The following is a 19,150-nucleotide window of genomic DNA, read 5'->3' as shown; positions in this document are numbered from 1 at the left end:
TTATGTTAGGGAGACACATACTATGGCTTTTAAACCAAAGTGTATTTTTATCTTAACAACTATCTATTTAGTTAATCAACTAATTTTATTTCAAAGGCTACAGAACATACAAGATATAAGAAATGACAGAAGTCCTATTAAAGGAAACAAGTCCAGAGAAAGTATGTTGCCCACAAAAAAAGAGAAAGTATTGTTGCTTTTTTAGTCATTCAAAGTAAAAGAAAACCAAACAGTAGTTTCAGATTTATGGATGAGCAGTGCTTGACATGCAAAATAAAGACACTGTGAACAAGAATGAGATCATGAAAACAAATTACTAACCACCCACCTGGAGCATTAGAGCATGTGGGGAATGCACAAAAATTGACGTGTTTTCCTTTGGTGAGGATTCCAGGCACAGCTGAGCATCAGTGGCCTTAGCATTATATGTAAATGCAATACTGCTTGCAAGTTTTCCATCATACAAAACCTGCTTATGATGTTCTGCCAAATGAATATCACTCTCTGATTTAAACTTGAAAGTGCTCTGAAAAAATAAAATAAGTTAAACACTCATTTTAAAGTAACAATAAGACTCTAAAATTTTAAAGAAGAGAAACGTTCCAGAAAACTAGCTCTTGTGACCTTCCATACATTAATTGGTGATATTACATTATCTTGTTGTTCTTATTTCATTTTATGATAGTTAAATTTTATTATGCTAATAAACACACAAATCTTCATTTTCTCATTTTTATTGTTTTTAACTATATTTATAAAACGATTTTATTAGAAAAATATAAAACCAGATTTTAAACGCAAATAAAATTTTACTTCAATAATCCATAATACAAGTTTTTCTTGTAAATATTTTAAAACCTGTGCGCGCGCGCACACACACACACACACACACACAGAATGCCTGGCACATGAATAACTTATATAGAAAAATTATTATTATTGAGACTATGAAAAATGTTTACATCAAAAATATTTGTTTTTACTATAGTGAGCATATCATCATACTGAATACCAATGCTACACCACAGAAGAATCACAATAACCATGTTAACCTCAAACAAGTTCATTAAAACATGTTACCACTTCAAATAAAAGAGAAGAAATAAAAATATATCACCTGTAATAAAAAAAGGTATTATTAGAAATGTTAAAATGGCCCTGGCAGGCTGGCTTAGTGGTAGAGCATCAGCCTGGCATGTGGATGTCCTGGATTCTATTCCCATTCAGGGCACACAGAAAAAGCGGCCATCTGCTTCTCCACCCTTCCCCACTTCTCTCTCTCTCTCTACCCTACCCACAGCCATGGCTCTATTGGTTTGAGCACATCCGCCCCAGGCAATGAGGATGGCTCCATGGAACCTCTGCCTCAGGCACTAAAAATAGCTCCCTTGTGAGCATGGCCTTACATGGGAAGAGCATCAGCCCCCTACGGGGGTTGTCAGGTGAAAAACAGTTAGGACGCATGCGGGAGTCTGTCTCTACCTCCCCTCCTCTCACTTAGAAAAGAAGGAACAAATGGTTAAAAATTCTCTGCAGGGACAAACCTGACAACAACAAATTATATTTAACTTCTATAACAATCATATGTTATCAGTATATTTTCAACTAATGGCTCTGCAAACCAAATGTAAGAGACATTCAGAGCTAGACGAGATAATGCCAGGACAACATGCCAGTCCTCTATCTCATAATTGGTACTAATAGACTGATAGTGAAGTAAGCTAGATTATAATCTAGGCTCTGCAACTAACTATCTCCTGACCTATATTTAAAGTCACAAAATAATTTAACTGATGTAGCTCCAATTTCCTTACTCTATATTCCAAACCCAAGTTTCACAGGAGGCAAACAGATTATGTAGGTGAAGGGGCCTGGAGGGGACTGCTTCACACTACAGTGTTCATGCCTAAGACTAAACCTACTGTTCATGCCTAAGACTAAACCTACTGTTCATGCCTAAGACTAAACCTACTGTTCAGCTCAAGTCAAACACTGGAGTATACAGCCATTTCTCCCATAATTACCAAGAGAAATATAACATCTGAATTTGTATACAGACACCTAATTTGTAAATTAATCCAAACATTCTAAAATACTGTGCAGATAAACTATGTCAAGCCAAATGAAGACAGTTTTCTACTAGACTAGTATATCAAGAGCTTTTCTAACTTGAAACTGAATGCAAACATTTATTATTTAGGTATGTGCCAAAACAAAAGCAGCATAGATAATTAAAATTTGTCTACCATTTGGCTTTGAATGGTACTTTTTATCTCTGAAATGTAAGTATACTTATATATGTCAATACTACATACCAGCTAATAAAATTTCAGTACACTGGATCAGACCTTTGGTTCCCTTCTCAAATAAAATGCGGAACATTCTCACCTACAAATTTTAAACTTTAATCTTTTTAACTCACAGATTCACACCTCCCATAGTAGAGGTAACAGCTGAGTTTAAAATATGTTCTGGTTCAAAATATTCTATTTTAGTTCCTAACATACTAAAGAATAAGTGACAATTACAACAGAAAAGTAGAGTAAAGAATTTTTTAAAAAATCAGTATTTGAATGAAATTAGGGGGCAATACTGGCAAAATAAGACCTATCTAATCACCTATCCCACTGATTGCCTTGGTACTGCAAAATAAACATTTAAAAATATATTTCAGTAAGTTAAAAGCTTCAGATCAGCTTGACAGCCTGGCCCAATGTGGGGAACCTGAGCAGAGAAACAGTTATGAGGGCATCCATGAGGAGGTGGGAGGGGGCCAACAAAGTACACCTGAACCAGGCAAGCAAAGCGTACCAAAGTCTGCTTCAGGTGACACGGCATCCTCGTGGAAAATGAAGAGAAAGATAGAAACTACTCGACTGAGCAGACGAAAGATACTTTATAATGTAAATGCAATAAACTGGATCATTTTTAAAACAGGACATTATAGACAATCAGCAAATTTCAATGAGATCTAAAAATTAGAAGGCAGCAGGTCATGTTCATTGGATAGAGTGTAGGTTCACAGTCAGCCAGCCTGGATGCTGGATATCCCACCCTGCTTCGACAGATCCCAAAGGGGCAAAGGAGAGAGGATTGGAGCATGGACAAAGTGTGGGACCTTGTGAGCCTATTGTTGGATCTGGTAGAGGGGCTTAACCACTTTCTGGGGGTCACAGTCAGCCCCAGGAGAGGACTCTCTCAGTCTTCCTCCTTGAAACCAGGGGCTCATCACTGTAAGAACTTCTGCAGAGGGGACGGTTGGCCCCACCTAATCTGAACCTGCTGCTCACCATGTTGGGGAGAAATAAAATTTGAATATGTAGCAGTGGCTGAGGGATTACGCTCTGGATTAGGGCCACAATCCCTGTACTGAGCTACTGACCAAGAGACCCCTGAAGTAGAAGGTCCCACTAATGTATTCACAACTTCAGCTTCCCTAATCCAACATGCTTGCTTGGAGAGAGGTTGGTTGGTTGGACAAAGCCATTCTGGGCAACACTACAGTCTTTCTACAGAAGACTCTGGGAATAGATGGAAGAGGAAATGGAGAAGCGGAAAAGTGGAGGCAAATCTTACAGAGCTTGAGGCTTTTACAGAGCTGCTGTCAGCTCTAAGCATTAGGAAACTGATCCTTATACAGAAGATGACCCCTCTTACACTACCCAGGCACAGAAAATGCAGACACAAACAGTGAAAAGAGCAGTAGCTGCAGAAAAGTAGCCCGAGGCAGGTTACAAACAACAGCTGATGCCAACCAAAGAAGACTTGGAACCAACATAACTGGTAGCAGATGGCAAACAGCACCAACCCTAGACTCAGCTAGCTACAAAAGCAGCATACCCAAAGGAGGAGTCTATACTCTGACAAAATGAGTAGACAAAGAAATGTGACTCAAATGAATCAACATGAGAAATCCCCAGAAAAAGAACTTAATGAAATGGAAGTAATCAAACTACCAGATGCAGAGTTTAAAATAATGATTTTAGGATGCTCAAAGATCTTAGAACAACAATGGATGGACATAATGAGCACCTAAATAAAGAGCTAACAAGCATCAAAAAGGAAACAAATCATAAAAAAGAACCAGTGAAAAAATGACAAATACAGTATCAGAAATGAAGGCTGTACTAGAAGGAATCAATAGCAGCCTGGATAAAACAGAGGATCGATTCAGTGTCTTAGAAAACAAGTTAAATGAAAGCATAGAATAAGAGCAGCAAAACAAAAAGAGGCTCAAAAAGACTAAGGAAACTAAGAGACCTCTAAGACAACATGAAGAGAAACAACCTCTGCATCTTAGGAGTTCCTGAAGGAGACGAGAATGAACAAGGGATACAGAACCTATTTGAAGAAATCATAGCTGAAAATTTCCCTAAATTGATGAATGAAAAAGTCACACAACCTCAAGAAGCACAGAGAGTCCCATTAAAGAGGAACCTAAAGAGGCCTACACCAATACACATCAAAATTAAAATGACAAAGAGACAAAGAAAGAATACTAAAAGCTATAAGAAAACAGCATTTAATTACCTACAAAGGAGCCCAATAAGAATAACAGCTGAATTCTCAACAGAAACACCAGAAGCCAGAAGGGATTGGCAAGAAATATTCAAAATGATGCAAAAGAAGACTCTCCAACCAAGATAACTTTATCCAGGAAGACTACCATTTAAAATTGAAAGAGAAATAAAAAGTTTCCCAGACAAAAAAAGACTTAAATTCATTACAATCAATCCAGTGCTACAAGAAATGGTAAAGGGGCCTGCTGTAAAAAGAGCCAAGGAAAATAAAAAAAAGAAATCCTGAAAAAGAGGAATGTAGAATAAAAAATAAAATGGCAGTAAATAAGTACATGTCAGTAATAACATTCAATGTAAGTGAATTAAATGTTCCAATCAAAAGCCATAGGGTAGTTGCATGGATAAAAAAGCAGGACCTACACATATGATGTCTACAAGAGACCCACTTTGAAAAAAAAAACATGCACATAGACTGAAAGTGAAGGAATGGAAAAAAAGTTTTTCAGGCTAATAAAAATGAAAATAAAGCTGGGGTAGCAATAGTTATATCAGACAAAATAGACTTTAAACAAAACTGTAGTAAGGGATAAAGAAGGTTACTACATAATGATAAAGGGAGCAATCCAACAGGAGAATATAACCATTGTAAATATTTATGTGCCTAATATAGAAGCACCTAAATATACACAGCAGATTTTGATGGACATAAAGGGTGAGATCGACAGCAATAATATAGTAGTAGGGGATTTTAATACCCCATAACATCAATGGATAGATCCTCCAGACAAAAAATTAACAAGGAAATAGCAGCCTTAAATGACACACTAGATCAACTGGATTTCATTGATATCTTCAGAACCTTTCTCCCCCAAACTGCAGAAAATACATTCTTTTCAAGTGCTCATGGTACATTCTCTAGGACAGACCACATGTTAGGACACAAAACGAGTCTCAATAAATTTAAAAAGATTGAAATCATATCAAGCATCTTCTCTGATCACAAAGGCCTGAAACTAGAAATCAACTACAATAAAAAAACTGAAAAGCATTCAAACACTTGGAAGCTAAATATCATGTTATTAAATGACGATTGGGTTAACAATGAGATGAAGGATAAAATCAAAATTTTCCTTGAAACAAATGAAAATTAATATACAACAATTTAATTTTTATGGGACACAGCAAAAGCAGTCCAGAGAAGGTAGTTTATAGCATTACAGCAATACCTTAAGAAAAAGAAAAAGCTCAAATAAACAACTTAACCCTGCATCTAAAACAACTAGAAAAAGAATAACAAATAAAGCCCAGAGGAAGTAGAAAGAAGAAAATAAATAAAGATCAAAGCGGAAATCAATGACATAGAATCTAAAAATACAATACAATACAGACAATCAATGAAACCAAGAGCTGGTTCTTTGAAAACGTAAACAATATTGATGAACCTTTAACCAAACTCATCAAGAAAAAGAGAGAACTCAAATAAATAAAATTAGAAATGAAAATGGAAAAGTAAGAACTGACACTGCAGAAATACAAAGAATTGTAAGAAAATACTATGAAGATCTAAATACCAAACAATTGCACTACCTTGGTGAATGGATATATTCCTAAAAACATACAATCTTTCAAACCTCAATCTGGAAAAAGCAGAAAACCTAAACAGACTGATTACAACAAATGAAAATAAAAGAGTTATCAAAAAACTCCCAGCAAACAAAAGTCCTGGACCAGATGGCTTCACTGGTTAATTTTACCAAACATTCAAAGAAGAACTAACACCTATCCTTCTCAAGCTATGTCGAAAAAATCAAGAGAAAGGAAGACTTCCAAGCTCTTTTTATGAGGCAACCATTATCCCCATTCCAAAAACAGGTCAAGACACCCCCAAGAAAGAAAACTATAGGACAATATCCCTGATGAACTTAGATGCTAAAATTCTCAACAAAATATTAGCAAACCAGATCCAGCAATACATGAAAAAAATCATACATCATGATCAAGTGAAATTTATTCTGGGGATGCAAGGCTGGTATAACATTTGCAAATCAATCAATGTGATTCTTTATTATATGCAGCTTAAGTGTCTGTCGCTGATAGCTTATTGGTTGCTTGCGTAACTGTACTAGCCAATGGGGTGAAGTTGCCACGGCATTCAAATAGTCTCGCCTTCTGGCATGCCACCTCACAAACTGAGGTTAAAGATTGGAGCAATTATTATGCTGTTAAGAAATCTTAACACCAGAAGGGGTCTTTGCAATGGTACAAGACTAGAGGTTCTCCAATTGAAAAATAATGTCATAATAGCTAAGTCTTTGACTGGTTCCTCTAAAGGTGAAATACATGTCATTTCAAGAATTGATTTGGCTCCATCTCAAACAGGGTTGCCGTTTCAATTAAGACATAGACAATTTCCTGTAAAACTTGCCTTTGCTATGACTATCAATAAGTCTCAGGGCCAAACTCTTAAGCGTGTTGGCATTTTTTTACCTGAGCCTGCATTTGGACACGGTCAACTTTATGTTGCCTGTTCAAGAGTTCGTGAAAGAACGGACGTAAAATTAAAAATAATTGATGGTCCTCTGCAAGGTGAGCTTAAAAATGATGGAAAGATCTACACAAGAAATGTGTACAAAGAGATCTTTGACATGTGAATTAACATTTTATTATTTAAATCACCTTTATTTATTGAGCTAGTGGTGGCTCTTAAGAAATGTACCGCCAGTGGTTTCCTTCATTGCACTCTACTTTAAGCAATTAAGCAAGTAGAAGGGGGAAACCCCGTGGAGCAGTAAGCAAAGGGGCGTCCTTGCCGCCTGCCCTGGGTAATTCAGTTTGAATTAGCAGACACCTTTGCACAAATCATTTTAATTACAATTTATAATATTTAGAACAGCGGTCATTTTGTATGACCATCGGGCTTTCTAGTCATCACATAAACAAAAGGAAGGATAAAAATCACATGATTATATCAATAGATTCAGAAAAAGCATTAGATGAAATTAAGCACACATTTATGATCAAAACTCTCAGCAGCCTGGGCCGGTTGGCTCAGTAGTAGAGTGTCGGTCTGGCGTTCAGGAGTCCCGGGTTTGATTCCCGGCCAGGGCACACAGGAGAAGCGCCCATCTGCTTCTCCACTGCCCCCCCTCTCCTTCCTCTCTGTCTCTCTCTTCCCCTCCTGCAGCCGAGGCTCCATGGGAGCAAAGATGGCCCAGGCACTGAGGATGGCTCTGTAGCCTCTGCCTCAGGCACTAGAATGGCTCTGGATGCAACAAAGTGATGCCCCAGAGGGGGAGAGTATCGCCCCCTGGTGGGCATGCCGGGTGGATCCTGGTCGGGCGCATGCAGGAGTCTGTCTGACTGCCTCCCCATTTCCAGCTTCAGAAAAATGAAAAAAAAAAAAAAAAAAAAAAAAAACCTCTCAGCAAAGTGGGAATACGGGGAACATACATCAACATGATAAAGGCCATCTATGACAAACTCACTGCCAACATCATAAACAATGGGCAAAAATTAAAAGCAATCCTCTTAAGACCAGGAACAAGGAAGGGGTGCCCCCTTTCACCACTCTTATTAAACATAGTGCTGGGAAGTCCTAGCCACAGCAATCAGACAAGAAGAAAAAATAAAAGGCATCCAAATTGGAAAAGAAGAAGTAAAGCTATCATTTGCTGATGACATGATATGGTACATAGAAAACCCTGAAGTCTAAGTAAAACAACTACAAGGCCTCATAAATGAATTCTGCTAGGTGGCAAGATATAAAATTAATATTCAGAAATCAGAGGCATTTATTTATATAACCAACATTAAACTGTCTGAAAGAAAAATAAAGAAAACAATGCCCTTCACTATTGCAACATAAAAAATAATGAACCGGCCCTGGCCGGTTGGCTTGGTGGTAGAGCATCGGCCTGGCGTGTGGAAGTCCCGGGTTCGATTCCCAGCCAGGGCACACAGGAAAGGCGCCCATCTGCTTCTCCACCCCTCCCGCTCTCCTTCCTCTCTGTCTCTCTATTCCCCTCCCACAGCCGAGGCTCTATTGGAGCAAAGATGGCCCGGGCGCTGGGGATGGCTCCTAGGCGTTTGCCCCAGGCGCTAGAGTGGCTCTGGTAGCGACAGAGCGACGCCCCGGATGGGCAGAGCATCGCCCCCTGGTGGGCATGCCAGGTGGATCCCAGTCGGGCACATGCGGGAGTCTGTCTGACTGCCTCCCCATTTCCAGCATCAGAAAAATACAAAAAATAAATAAAATAAAAAAAAAATAATAATAATAATGAACCTAGGAGTAAATTTAACCAAGGAGATAAAAGACTTCTACTCAGAAAATTTTAAAACATTGATAAAAGAAATCAAAGAAAATACAAAGTGGAAGCATATACAATGTTCATGGATAGAAAGAATAAACATCATTAAAATATCTATATTATCCAAAGCAATCTATAAATTCAATGCCATTCTTCTCAAAATACCAATGGTGCCTGACCTGTGGTGGCACATTGGGTAAAGCATTGACCTGGAATGCTAAAGTTACTGGTTTGACACCCTGGGCTTGCCTGGTCTAGGCACATATGGGAGTTGATGCTTCCTGCCCCTCCCTCTGTTCTCTCTCTCTCTCTCTCTCTTCTCTCTCTCTAATAAAAGTGAAATTTAAAAAGAAAATCAATAAAAAATACCAATGGCATACTTCAAAGATATAGAACAAATATTTCAAACATTTATATGGAAACAAAAAAGAATACAAATAGCCTAGTAATCTTGAAAAGAAAGAATAAAGGGGGAGGTATCACACTTCCTAATATCAAGTTATACTACAAGGCCATTGTAATAAAAACAGCATGGTACTGGCATAAGAACAGGCACACAGATCAATTAAACAGAACAGAGAACCCAGAAATAAACCCATGTCTTTATGGTCAATTGGTAAGAGCATACAATGGAGTAAAGACAGCCTCTTTAATAACTGGTGTTGGGAAAATTGGACAGGTACATGCAAAAAAATGAAACTGAATCACTAACTTACACGATTCACAAAAGTAAACTCAAAATGGATAAAAGACTTAAATGTAAATTGTGAAACCATACACATCTTGAAAGAAAACATAGGCAGTAAACTCTCCAATATCTCTCGTAGCAATATTTTTGCCAATATATCTCCATTGTCAAGTGAAATAAAGGACAAAATAAACAAATGGAAGTTTATCAAACTAAAAGGATTTTGCCCAGCAAAAGACACTTAACAAAATAAAAAGACAACCCACACAATGGGAGAATATATTCGCCAAAACATCTGATAAGGGGTTAATCACCAAAATTTATAAAGAACTTCTAAAACTCAACATCAAGAAGGTAAACAATCCAATTAAAAAATGGGCCAAAGAATTAAACAGACACTTCTCTAAAGAGGACATACAGATGGCCAATAGGCATATTAAAAAATGTGTAAGGTCACTAATCATCAGAGAAATGTAAATTTAAACCACAATGAGATACCACCTCACACCTATCAGAATGGCACACATTAACAAATCAACACACAATAAGTGCTGGCGAGGGTGTGGAGAAAAGAGAACCCTCCTGCACTGCTGGTGGGAATGAAGACTTGTGCAGCCACTGTGGAAAACAGTATGGCATTTCCTTAAAAAAATAGAAATAGAACTGACTTTTGATCCAGCTATCCCACTATTAGGAATATATCCTAAGTATACCAAATCACTGATTCAAAAGAAGAATTGCACCCCCATGTTTATTGCAGCATTATTTACAATAGCCAAGATCTGGAAACAGCCCAACTGTCTGTCAGTGGACGAGTGAATTAAAAAGCTGTGGTACATATACACAATGGAATACTACTCGGCCCTGAAAAACAAAGAAATGATTACCTTTTGCGATGGCATGGATGGACCTGGTGACTATTATGTTAAGTAATATATCCAGGCAGAGAAAGACAAATATCATATGATCTCACTTATATGTGGAATCTAAGGAACAAAGTGAACTGAGCAACAAAATAGAGGCAGAGGTGGGGTCACAGGGAGCAGAGGACAGCTGTCAGAGGGAAGGAGGAGACCGGAATGTGATCAGAGAAGGTGAAGGGATTAGTGAAATTATATATACATAACACAGAGATACAGATAACAAACAGGACAGCAAATCCCAGAGGGCAGGGTCAGGAGGTAGAGCGAGGGGTCTAAGGGGGTATAAATAAGGACATGAAGGAGGGTTGGGAGGGTGTTATATTCAGTGGGACACTTGAATCCATGTTAACACAATAAATTAAAATTAATAAAAAAAAGAATTAGATGGTAATAACACACTGGTGTTAATAATCATATGAAAGAATGTTTTTGCTTCCAGGAACACAACACTTAGAGATGATAAAGTATCATGTCATCATTTACTCTCAAATGCTTCAGAAAAAAAAAATAGCTGTTTACTGTGCTTGCCACTTTTCTGTATGTTTCATTTTGTTTTTAAATTTAACAATGAGAGAGAAAGGAGATAAAAGATTCAAGAAAAAGTGACAAATATTAAAGCAAATTAAATCAAGTATGTACAGTTAAGTCTCTTAGGAAAAGCAAAACGGAAATAGAACAAATGCTAATCAGTATAAAAAATTCTTGAAATACAAAAAGATGTAAAAGAATACACTGAAAATGCATACCACTCATCTGAAAATCAACTCAGGGTGACCAACACACATCTAGCAAAATTACTAGATTCAAAGAAAAAAGAAAAAAATCCTCTGAATGTGTATGCCATAAAATCAAGTGCTTGATAACAGAATATTAGACTATCATCAGACTTTCAACAAAAACCCTTTAAGCCAGAGGAAAATTAGTAATATATTTAAGATGTTCAGAGAAAGGTTAGTCAAGGCCTTCATAGCTAGACAAATGATTTTCAAGTGCAAAGGCCCCTGATCAAGTAACACTGAACTGATGTTCTCAGGAAATATTATTCCCATGAGCCCTTCCTGAGGAATATGCAAAAAAATGTGCTTCAGATAGCCAAACAAATCAATATAATGAATCTAAATATATGCGTATTTATAGAACTATGACTCAGTAAGAATTAAACGAATAGAGAATAGGATGTAGTAACTGTGTGTACTCAAAATGCACATACCTTGAACTAGGTGGCTAGGGCTGTCCTAACAAAGTACTTATTTTCTCTATATTGAAGAGGCTAGAAATCGAGGCTCAAGGTGTCTGTTGGCAGGGTTGTTTTCTTCTGAAGCCTCTCTCCTAGGCCTGTAGAGGACAGACTTGGCCTCCCTTTAGCTTCACATGCTATTCCCTGTGTGCTTATCTGTGTCCTGTTTCTTCTTCTCATAAGAACACCATTCACACTGATTAGGACCCACTTTAATGAACTCATATCAAATTCAATTACCTCTTTAAAGACCCTACCCCCAAATATGGTCACATTCTGAGCTAATGGGAGTTAGGACTTCAACATCTGAAGTTGGAAGGAACACAATTCAGTCCATAACATATCTCAAGGATGATGGAGAGAGTATATGTAAAACAGATTTACTCTTTTCAGTAATTATATCAGTAGGAAGTATTAGTATGGTTGTTCTGAGACTATAGTATATGTAATCATGGGATTTTCTAATTCTATCATCTCTCTCCCTTCTTGTCTGTCTACCCTATCTGTCCCTCTCTCTGACTCTCTCTGTCAAGGGAAAAAAAAAAGACGGTATTCATCAACCAACTGCTCCTAGTTATGTACCAACCAAAGCCTTCAATACAGTCTATATTGCATCTCTAGTGTTTTTCAACCCTTTTTATCTAATGCATAATGCATATACCTTCCCTTGAGCAATGCACAAAAGTGTACTTTAGATAGTATAGTCTCATATGGAGCCCAGGCCTGATTACTTCCAAACCATCTATATCCTTGACAACTAGTACTGTCAATGTGGAAAAAAATACAGATTTAACTTAAAGGAGGTCAAATTAAAATACAGCAAGTCCTTAATTTCCCACTAATAGAGACTAGGGATTCTTGGAGCAATGGCTGCTTCCAGGACTAAAACAACAAAAATGTTCAGGATAAATGAATGTGAAACACTGTCATGGTAAATAAAAAGGACGTTATCAAGGACTACAAGGTCATGTCAAAAGATTAAGAAGCAACTAGAAGAGTCACTCAATGCCCAAATGTGAGGCAATTTGAAATTATGAAGGACCGTAACTGCCAACAAAGAAAAAGTAACAAGCACAAATTCAGTTCTAGAGAAAGTAAAACAAATAAAATTATATGGAAAAAAGATGGTAGCAAGTATTATCATCTTTATATAAAAATGACAGCATAGCTCTGACCAGTTTGCTCAATGGTAGAGCGTCGGCCTGGCGTGCAGGAGTCCCGGGTTCGATTCCCGGCCAGAGCACACAGGAGAAGCGCCCATCTGCTTCTCCATCCCGCCCCCTCTCCTTCCTCTCTGTCTCTCTCTTCCCCTCCTGCAGCCAAGGCTCCACTGAAGCAAAGTTGGCCCGGGCGCTGAGGTTGGCTCCATGGCCTCTGCCTCAGGCACTAGAACGGCTCTGGTTGTGACAGAGTGATGCTGCAGATGGGCAGAGCATCGCCCCCTGGTGGGCATGCCAGGTGGATCCTGGTCGGGCGCATGCGGGGGAGTCTGTCTGCCTTCCATTTCCAGCTTCGGAAAAATACAAAAAAAATTTTAAAAATAAAAAAATAAATAAAAATTAAAAAATAAAAAAATAATAATAAAATAAATGACAGCATTATTGTCATTCTATTAATGATTACTAAAATCACTAAAAACAGTAATTTATTTTCATAAGAGTAAATGCAAGCTATCACGTGTTTGCCCAGCACAGAACATAAACATATAAACAGAAATACTAATACAAAAATAAAAAGAGAAAACATTTCCAATGTTATCAATCCTTTTCTGTAATACAATCTTCCATTTAAAAAAAAAAAAAAAAAAAGCTCTTCCATGAAAGACACATACTTTTTCAGAATGAGAAATTCTTTCACCTACATTGTATAATCCTTTTACAGTGCCAAATATTTTGGGATGTCATTATTCCCAATGGGGTTTTAATAAAATTCTTACATGTTTCCCTAGACAGGTATACTGTACATTAAAACCTAAGTCATATATTTGAATGCAGTATCACACTATTTTAACTTTTAAAAATAAGCCTTCCTTTTTAAAAGTTAAAAAGCACAAAGAATATACTAAATCATATTAAATATTGATACTGCTAAATTAAAATTTTCACTCCGTACCCACTGCCTCACATATTGCAAAAGACAAGCCAAAGCAAAACCTAAATTTGAATAATTTCATGCACATGTGCTATTTTATACCCCTTTCCTTCTAAATCTTTCTTCACAAATTACCTCTAAATTGAAAACAATCATTTCATTTGTTCTTTATATAATTTATATACTTCAAAATTTGATATTTCAAGTACAATATTAAGCAATATGGTTTATAAAATTTAATATTTCAAAATTATATTAAGAAAAGCCATGGCTTTAACATTAGATAACACACAAAGGAATAAAACTATTTCATGAAAGGTAAATGTTAGGGGAAAAAAGCACCTTTGAAACAAAATAAACATTACAGTACAGCTGAGTTCCAGAAAATAGAGATGACTTTTAAACCACATTGAAGACTATCACTATATATTATCTTTTATCATGTTTCACACAGAACTTATATAAAACTTTCCACAGAATGTATAAGAAAACAGTTCTTACTACCTTATATCCAGGTCCTAACTGATGAACTGCAAATATCTGTGCAGGATTCAGTGCTTCACTGAACACGTATACAGCGCCGAGCTGACCACAGAACACCCTATTTGCATCAGCAGTTTCGGAAGATCCAAGAAAGCACTTGTCATAGCTCTATTTTTAAAAAGCCATAAAAAAAATCAAATGTATTATTTTGTAATGACAAAATGCTCAAGAATACCTCTCTTCATTAGTATAACATAAGAAAGCACCAATTAATAATTTATGGAGTATTTAAGTAATAAAAGCAGCTAAAGATTTTTTATAAATTAGTCAAATGTTTTATATTTATGGGAAAAATAAACAAACTAAGCAATTATTTAATAATCACTTGATCACATTTCCAAATTTTATAAAGAGAAAAGGACTGATACTTATTTACAAGAGCAAAAATAATTTTAAAACTCGAATGATTTCGCCTGGCCAGGCAGTGGTGCAGTGGATATTGTCGGACCTGGACGCGGAGGACCCAGGTTCTAAACCTCAAGGTTGCCAGCTTCAGCTCAGGCTCATCCAGCTTGAGTGCGGGCTCACCAGCATGAGCGTGGGATTACTGGCTTGAGCAGGGATCATAGGCATGACGCTATGGTTGTGGGCTTGAGCCCAAGGGTACTGGTTTGAGCAAGGGGTCACTTGCTCTGCTGCAGTGTCCACCCCAGGTCAAGGCACATATGAGAATACAATCAATGAACAACTAAGGAGACTAAGGAGCCACAACGAAGAATTGATTCTTCTCATCTCTCTCCCTTCCTGTCTGTCTGTCCCTAGCTGTCCCTTTCTCTGTCTCTCTATCATAAAATAAAAACTTCTAATGATTTATAATTATCCATATAGAGAGAGATTTATCTGAATCAGAGAATAACTAGTCAAATTTTAAACATAAATATATAGGGACTGATTTTTAAAATTAGATCTAATTTCTCCACTATTGATATATTCCATTTCTTCACACAAAGAAAACCACTTCCTTCTCTCACGTGAGTAAGAACCAAAGAATCAAAGATCACGAAAGTCTGATGCTTACAGTAGATGAGTAGTGCTGTCTATGTGGAGAATGGAACACCTAAGAAAGCAGCTTACCTAGACCCTCCCCAGTTCTACTTCTAAAACCTCACCTAATCCTTAGGCCCTCTTGTTCAGACTGGAAAGCAGTCAGTGCTTTATTTTCCCCCATCCTTCCAGTTATTCCACACATGTGTATGAGAACAAAAGGCAGAGACTCCTCATTAAATACCCAATCCTTAATTAAAAGTGAAAGAATTTAAGAATTAACTGCATAATGTACACAGTGTAGGCAAAAGTTGGTTTACAGTTGTTTAAATGGAAAATAATATAATAATTAATAAATAATAGTACAAAAATAAACTGATTCACAAACTCACAACTGTAAACCGACTTCTGCCCTACCGTGTACGTATATATGTGTTATTGTCCAGGCTTCCCCACTCTGTGGAGCACTAATGCAAATAACTCAAAAATCAAAGTTTTTTTCCTTCCTTTTAAAAATAATATATAACTGTACAGTTAATGACAGTCAGCAAGATCAATGAGTTTTCTTCCACCCTAATACAAAGTCTGTTCCCTTTGGAGGGTAAAAATGAGGAAGAATTTCATTTGTATATTTTAACTCTGACAAAACCATTGTCATAAATATTTACTGACTGTGGCCCAATAATGAGTTTCTAGGATAGAAAAAACAAAATTTTCTTATAAAGGAACAAATAGTAAATATTTTACAGTAGGTAAGCCAAATGTGGTTTCTGTCACCTTCTTTTATTTTTGTTTGTTTGGGGTTTTAAAAAGTGTAAAAACCAAGATTCTCAGTCCCTAGGTCATACAGAACCAAGTTAAGGGACTGGTTTAGAGAACAAACTAGACTGTGCACACAGCGCTGCTGAGGAGAACACAGACAGAACAGGAGCCAGTCCCTGCACCTGAGAGGACTACCGTCCACTGAAATGCAGCTAAGATGGAGATAAGCATTTTATTAAAAAGAGGTGGCTCTGTAAAACTAGGTATGCTGGAACTACTCTTTTGCCATCACAACACATCTTTTCCTTTCGCTCTAACCAGCCAGGATGGAGGCAAGAGAAGGTCCAAAATAGAAAAATAAGAGCTCCTAAGGTTTTAACTCTAGATGTCCTCCATTGAGAATCCAACTGTTTAACCTGCTCCACTGCTAAAATGTTGATCAAGACTAATATTATCTATTATTTCATATATCAATAAAGTCACTTATCTGATCCCCCTGTTTCTGTCATTGTTTCCCTTCAACATATTCTCAATACTGCAGCCTCACTGGTGTTTCTAAAGCACGAGTCAGCATCACATCACGGCCCTGTTCACAACCCTCCAAAGACTTTTGTGCTGGTAAGATGGGAAACCCAGGCCTCATGTTTGTGCATGAGGCCCTGCATGATCTAAACCTCGGCTATTTGATTCATCTCATCTCGTAACATTATTCTTTCTCCCCATGCTCCAAACAAACAGAATGCTTTGCTGTTCACAGAACTTTCCAGTTTGGGCCCAAAACTTTTTCATGCACTGTTTCCAGTAAGTGAAATATTTCCCCAAATATCCATATGGTTTGCTTCCTCAACTATTACAAAATCATTGTTGTACCATTTAGCTTCTCCCTTCCCTATACCTACACTTTCTGTACCTGTCCCCAATTAATTTTTCCCCGTGGCATTTATCACCAAATAGTAGTTGACTACATGTTATATTTATTCATTCTATTTAATGTGTTCCTTTATCTTATATAAATAAGATAAATGACACATTTTTAAATGCCTGATATTCGGAGGGGGGGAAGAATACTGTCTTGATGTTTCTGACCTAATATTTAATAAGTTAGCCAAGTAATTTTCCTAGTTTTGTATCACTAATCATATTTTATAGCCATTTTATTACATGTAAGACCTAAAATTTCACTTAGAATTTTCAAAGTAAAACTATAAAGTTTCTAACAAGCTTATTATTCAATTCATGTTAAAGCAGCGACATATATGCTCAAATACATTAAAACAGATTTTTTTTTAAACTTACATCATTTGTGTTAACATGCCAAGCCATGTCACCGTAAGATACTAGCTGTCCATTAACATAACACCGAATTTCACTGTTTCTCCATCGGTTGTAAATGTGGACAATGCTGATCATGTACCACTTAAATAAAAAAGAAAAATTAAAGATCTTTGATTGTATGAAAAGCAGTCTTAACATTCATAACATACTACATAAAATGTTTGAAGGAAGTAATTGTTACCCAATACCATTTCAATTCCCTCCTTCCATTTCTCATCTATCAGATGAAAGAAGAAACTTCATAAAGAAAAAACTTGTAACTGACACAGAGCTAGAACCCTTTGAATCTCTGTAGACCTTCTATTAAACCAAGACCCAAAACTTGTAGATATACAACTACATGATCACTAATAACATTTGTATTGTGCCTTGTTTATATTGTGCCACTTCTGCCAATAGCCAGACTTGACAAGATAATCATAGTTCCAACCCTCCTGAAATATATGGTATAATGAAGCAGACATACATTAGACAAAAAAATACAGAATTACAAATCATAATGAATACTGTGGAGAAAAGAGAACAGGGTAAAGTGAGAAAAAATAACCTAGATTCTACTTTATATTGCATGGTCAGGAAAGACCCATCAAGGGAGCAACATTTTAAGATTTATAGTAAAATTTAGGTGGAATTGAACACACAATTTAGACTTGTTAAAGCCAGGAATAATTATATATTCTAAACTTAACAATGTGAACATGTTCATTAAAAACAAAGAAATTTTCATTGAGTCTTCATTTCATGGTTATTAGGGTCAACAAAAAACATTTTTAGTGTTTATTCCAATATGGGATGGTTTAAGTTCTGTAATAATTTTTGGATCCACAAACCTTAGTCTCTTTCAAGCTAACAGCCTAAAGCAAATAATATAAAAATATTTTTCTGAAATATTTCTAAAATATAGAAAAATACAAATGATTTGTAGATACCTACAAAACCATAAAAATATAAAATACAAACTTTGTTCTCCAGTTTACTTAAAAGAACTATTCAATTATTTCATATATATTTGCAAAGTATATAGCTTTAATAGGAATTCTCAACCACTAAAATGTTATTTCAAGGTGTCTGATATACTTTGAAATTCATTTTCATTTATTTTGATTTAGAAAATAAAAACTGAACTCATAGAAAACTGTAATATGTGACAACACTGTTTCTCAACTATAAATAAATCACATCATTTCACTCCTTTACACATCTCTTTTTTTTAAGTCATTTCTTTCTAGGTAATCTTTAATTCTAATCTTTTACAAATTAAATCTGTAGTCATTTAATAGTTCATACTTCTAAATATTACAAACTTATCAGAAAAACACCATAAAAACTGGTCTTCAAATAAATATCTCATAGAAGTCTCATATTTAAGAATCAAAATTCATATATATTACATTCGTGAGTTTGAAATTTTTCAACCAGATGCAATCTAAATAACGCAGGAAATACAATCTTTACATTTTTTAGTAAAAGTTTTAGAAATTAAAATTCCTATATAGATATAAATGTCTATAAATATAAAAAAATTTCTGCTCCTGAAAGGCATTTTTAAGATAAATATTATTGGCTGCATTATTTTACTTATTGACATATTTAATGTTTAAAAGCACGCAATCATTAAATATGTATTAAGTTCTTACTACTATAACCAGATAATTTAGTGTACTGGGCAGATAAACTTTAAATTCATATGGGCATAAATTAAATTCACAGGTACTAGGTCTATGACTTCTGGTAAATTACTTAGTCTCCCTGAACCTATT

General features: G+C 36.1%; 1 protein-coding gene across 2 annotated transcripts in view; it reads right to left on the bottom strand.

Moving 5' to 3' along the window:
• NBEA (neurobeachin) overlaps nt 1–19,150 on the bottom strand; it is a 740,071-nt gene that overhangs the window by 633,461 nt on the left and 87,460 nt on the right. For both annotated transcript variants that reach the window (XM_066236595.1, XM_066236597.1), the window contains exons 7-9: nt 17,352–17,471; nt 14,271–14,417; nt 329–526 (exon numbers count right to left, since the gene is read on the bottom strand). In XM_066236595.1, the coding sequence (XP_066092692.1) occupies nt 329–526; nt 14,271–14,417; nt 17,352–17,471 (465 nt within the window). The remainder of the gene's footprint in view (nt 1–328; nt 527–14,270; nt 14,418–17,351; nt 17,472–19,150) is intronic.

The sequence above is a fragment of the Saccopteryx bilineata genome, chromosome 6 (assembly GCF_036850765.1).
Source record: "Saccopteryx bilineata isolate mSacBil1 chromosome 6, mSacBil1_pri_phased_curated, whole genome shotgun sequence".
Taxonomy (NCBI): domain Eukaryota; kingdom Metazoa; phylum Chordata; class Mammalia; order Chiroptera; family Emballonuridae; genus Saccopteryx; species Saccopteryx bilineata.
Note: the sequence above shows the minus strand (reverse complement) of the source record. Positions and strands in the feature narration are given on the sequence as shown.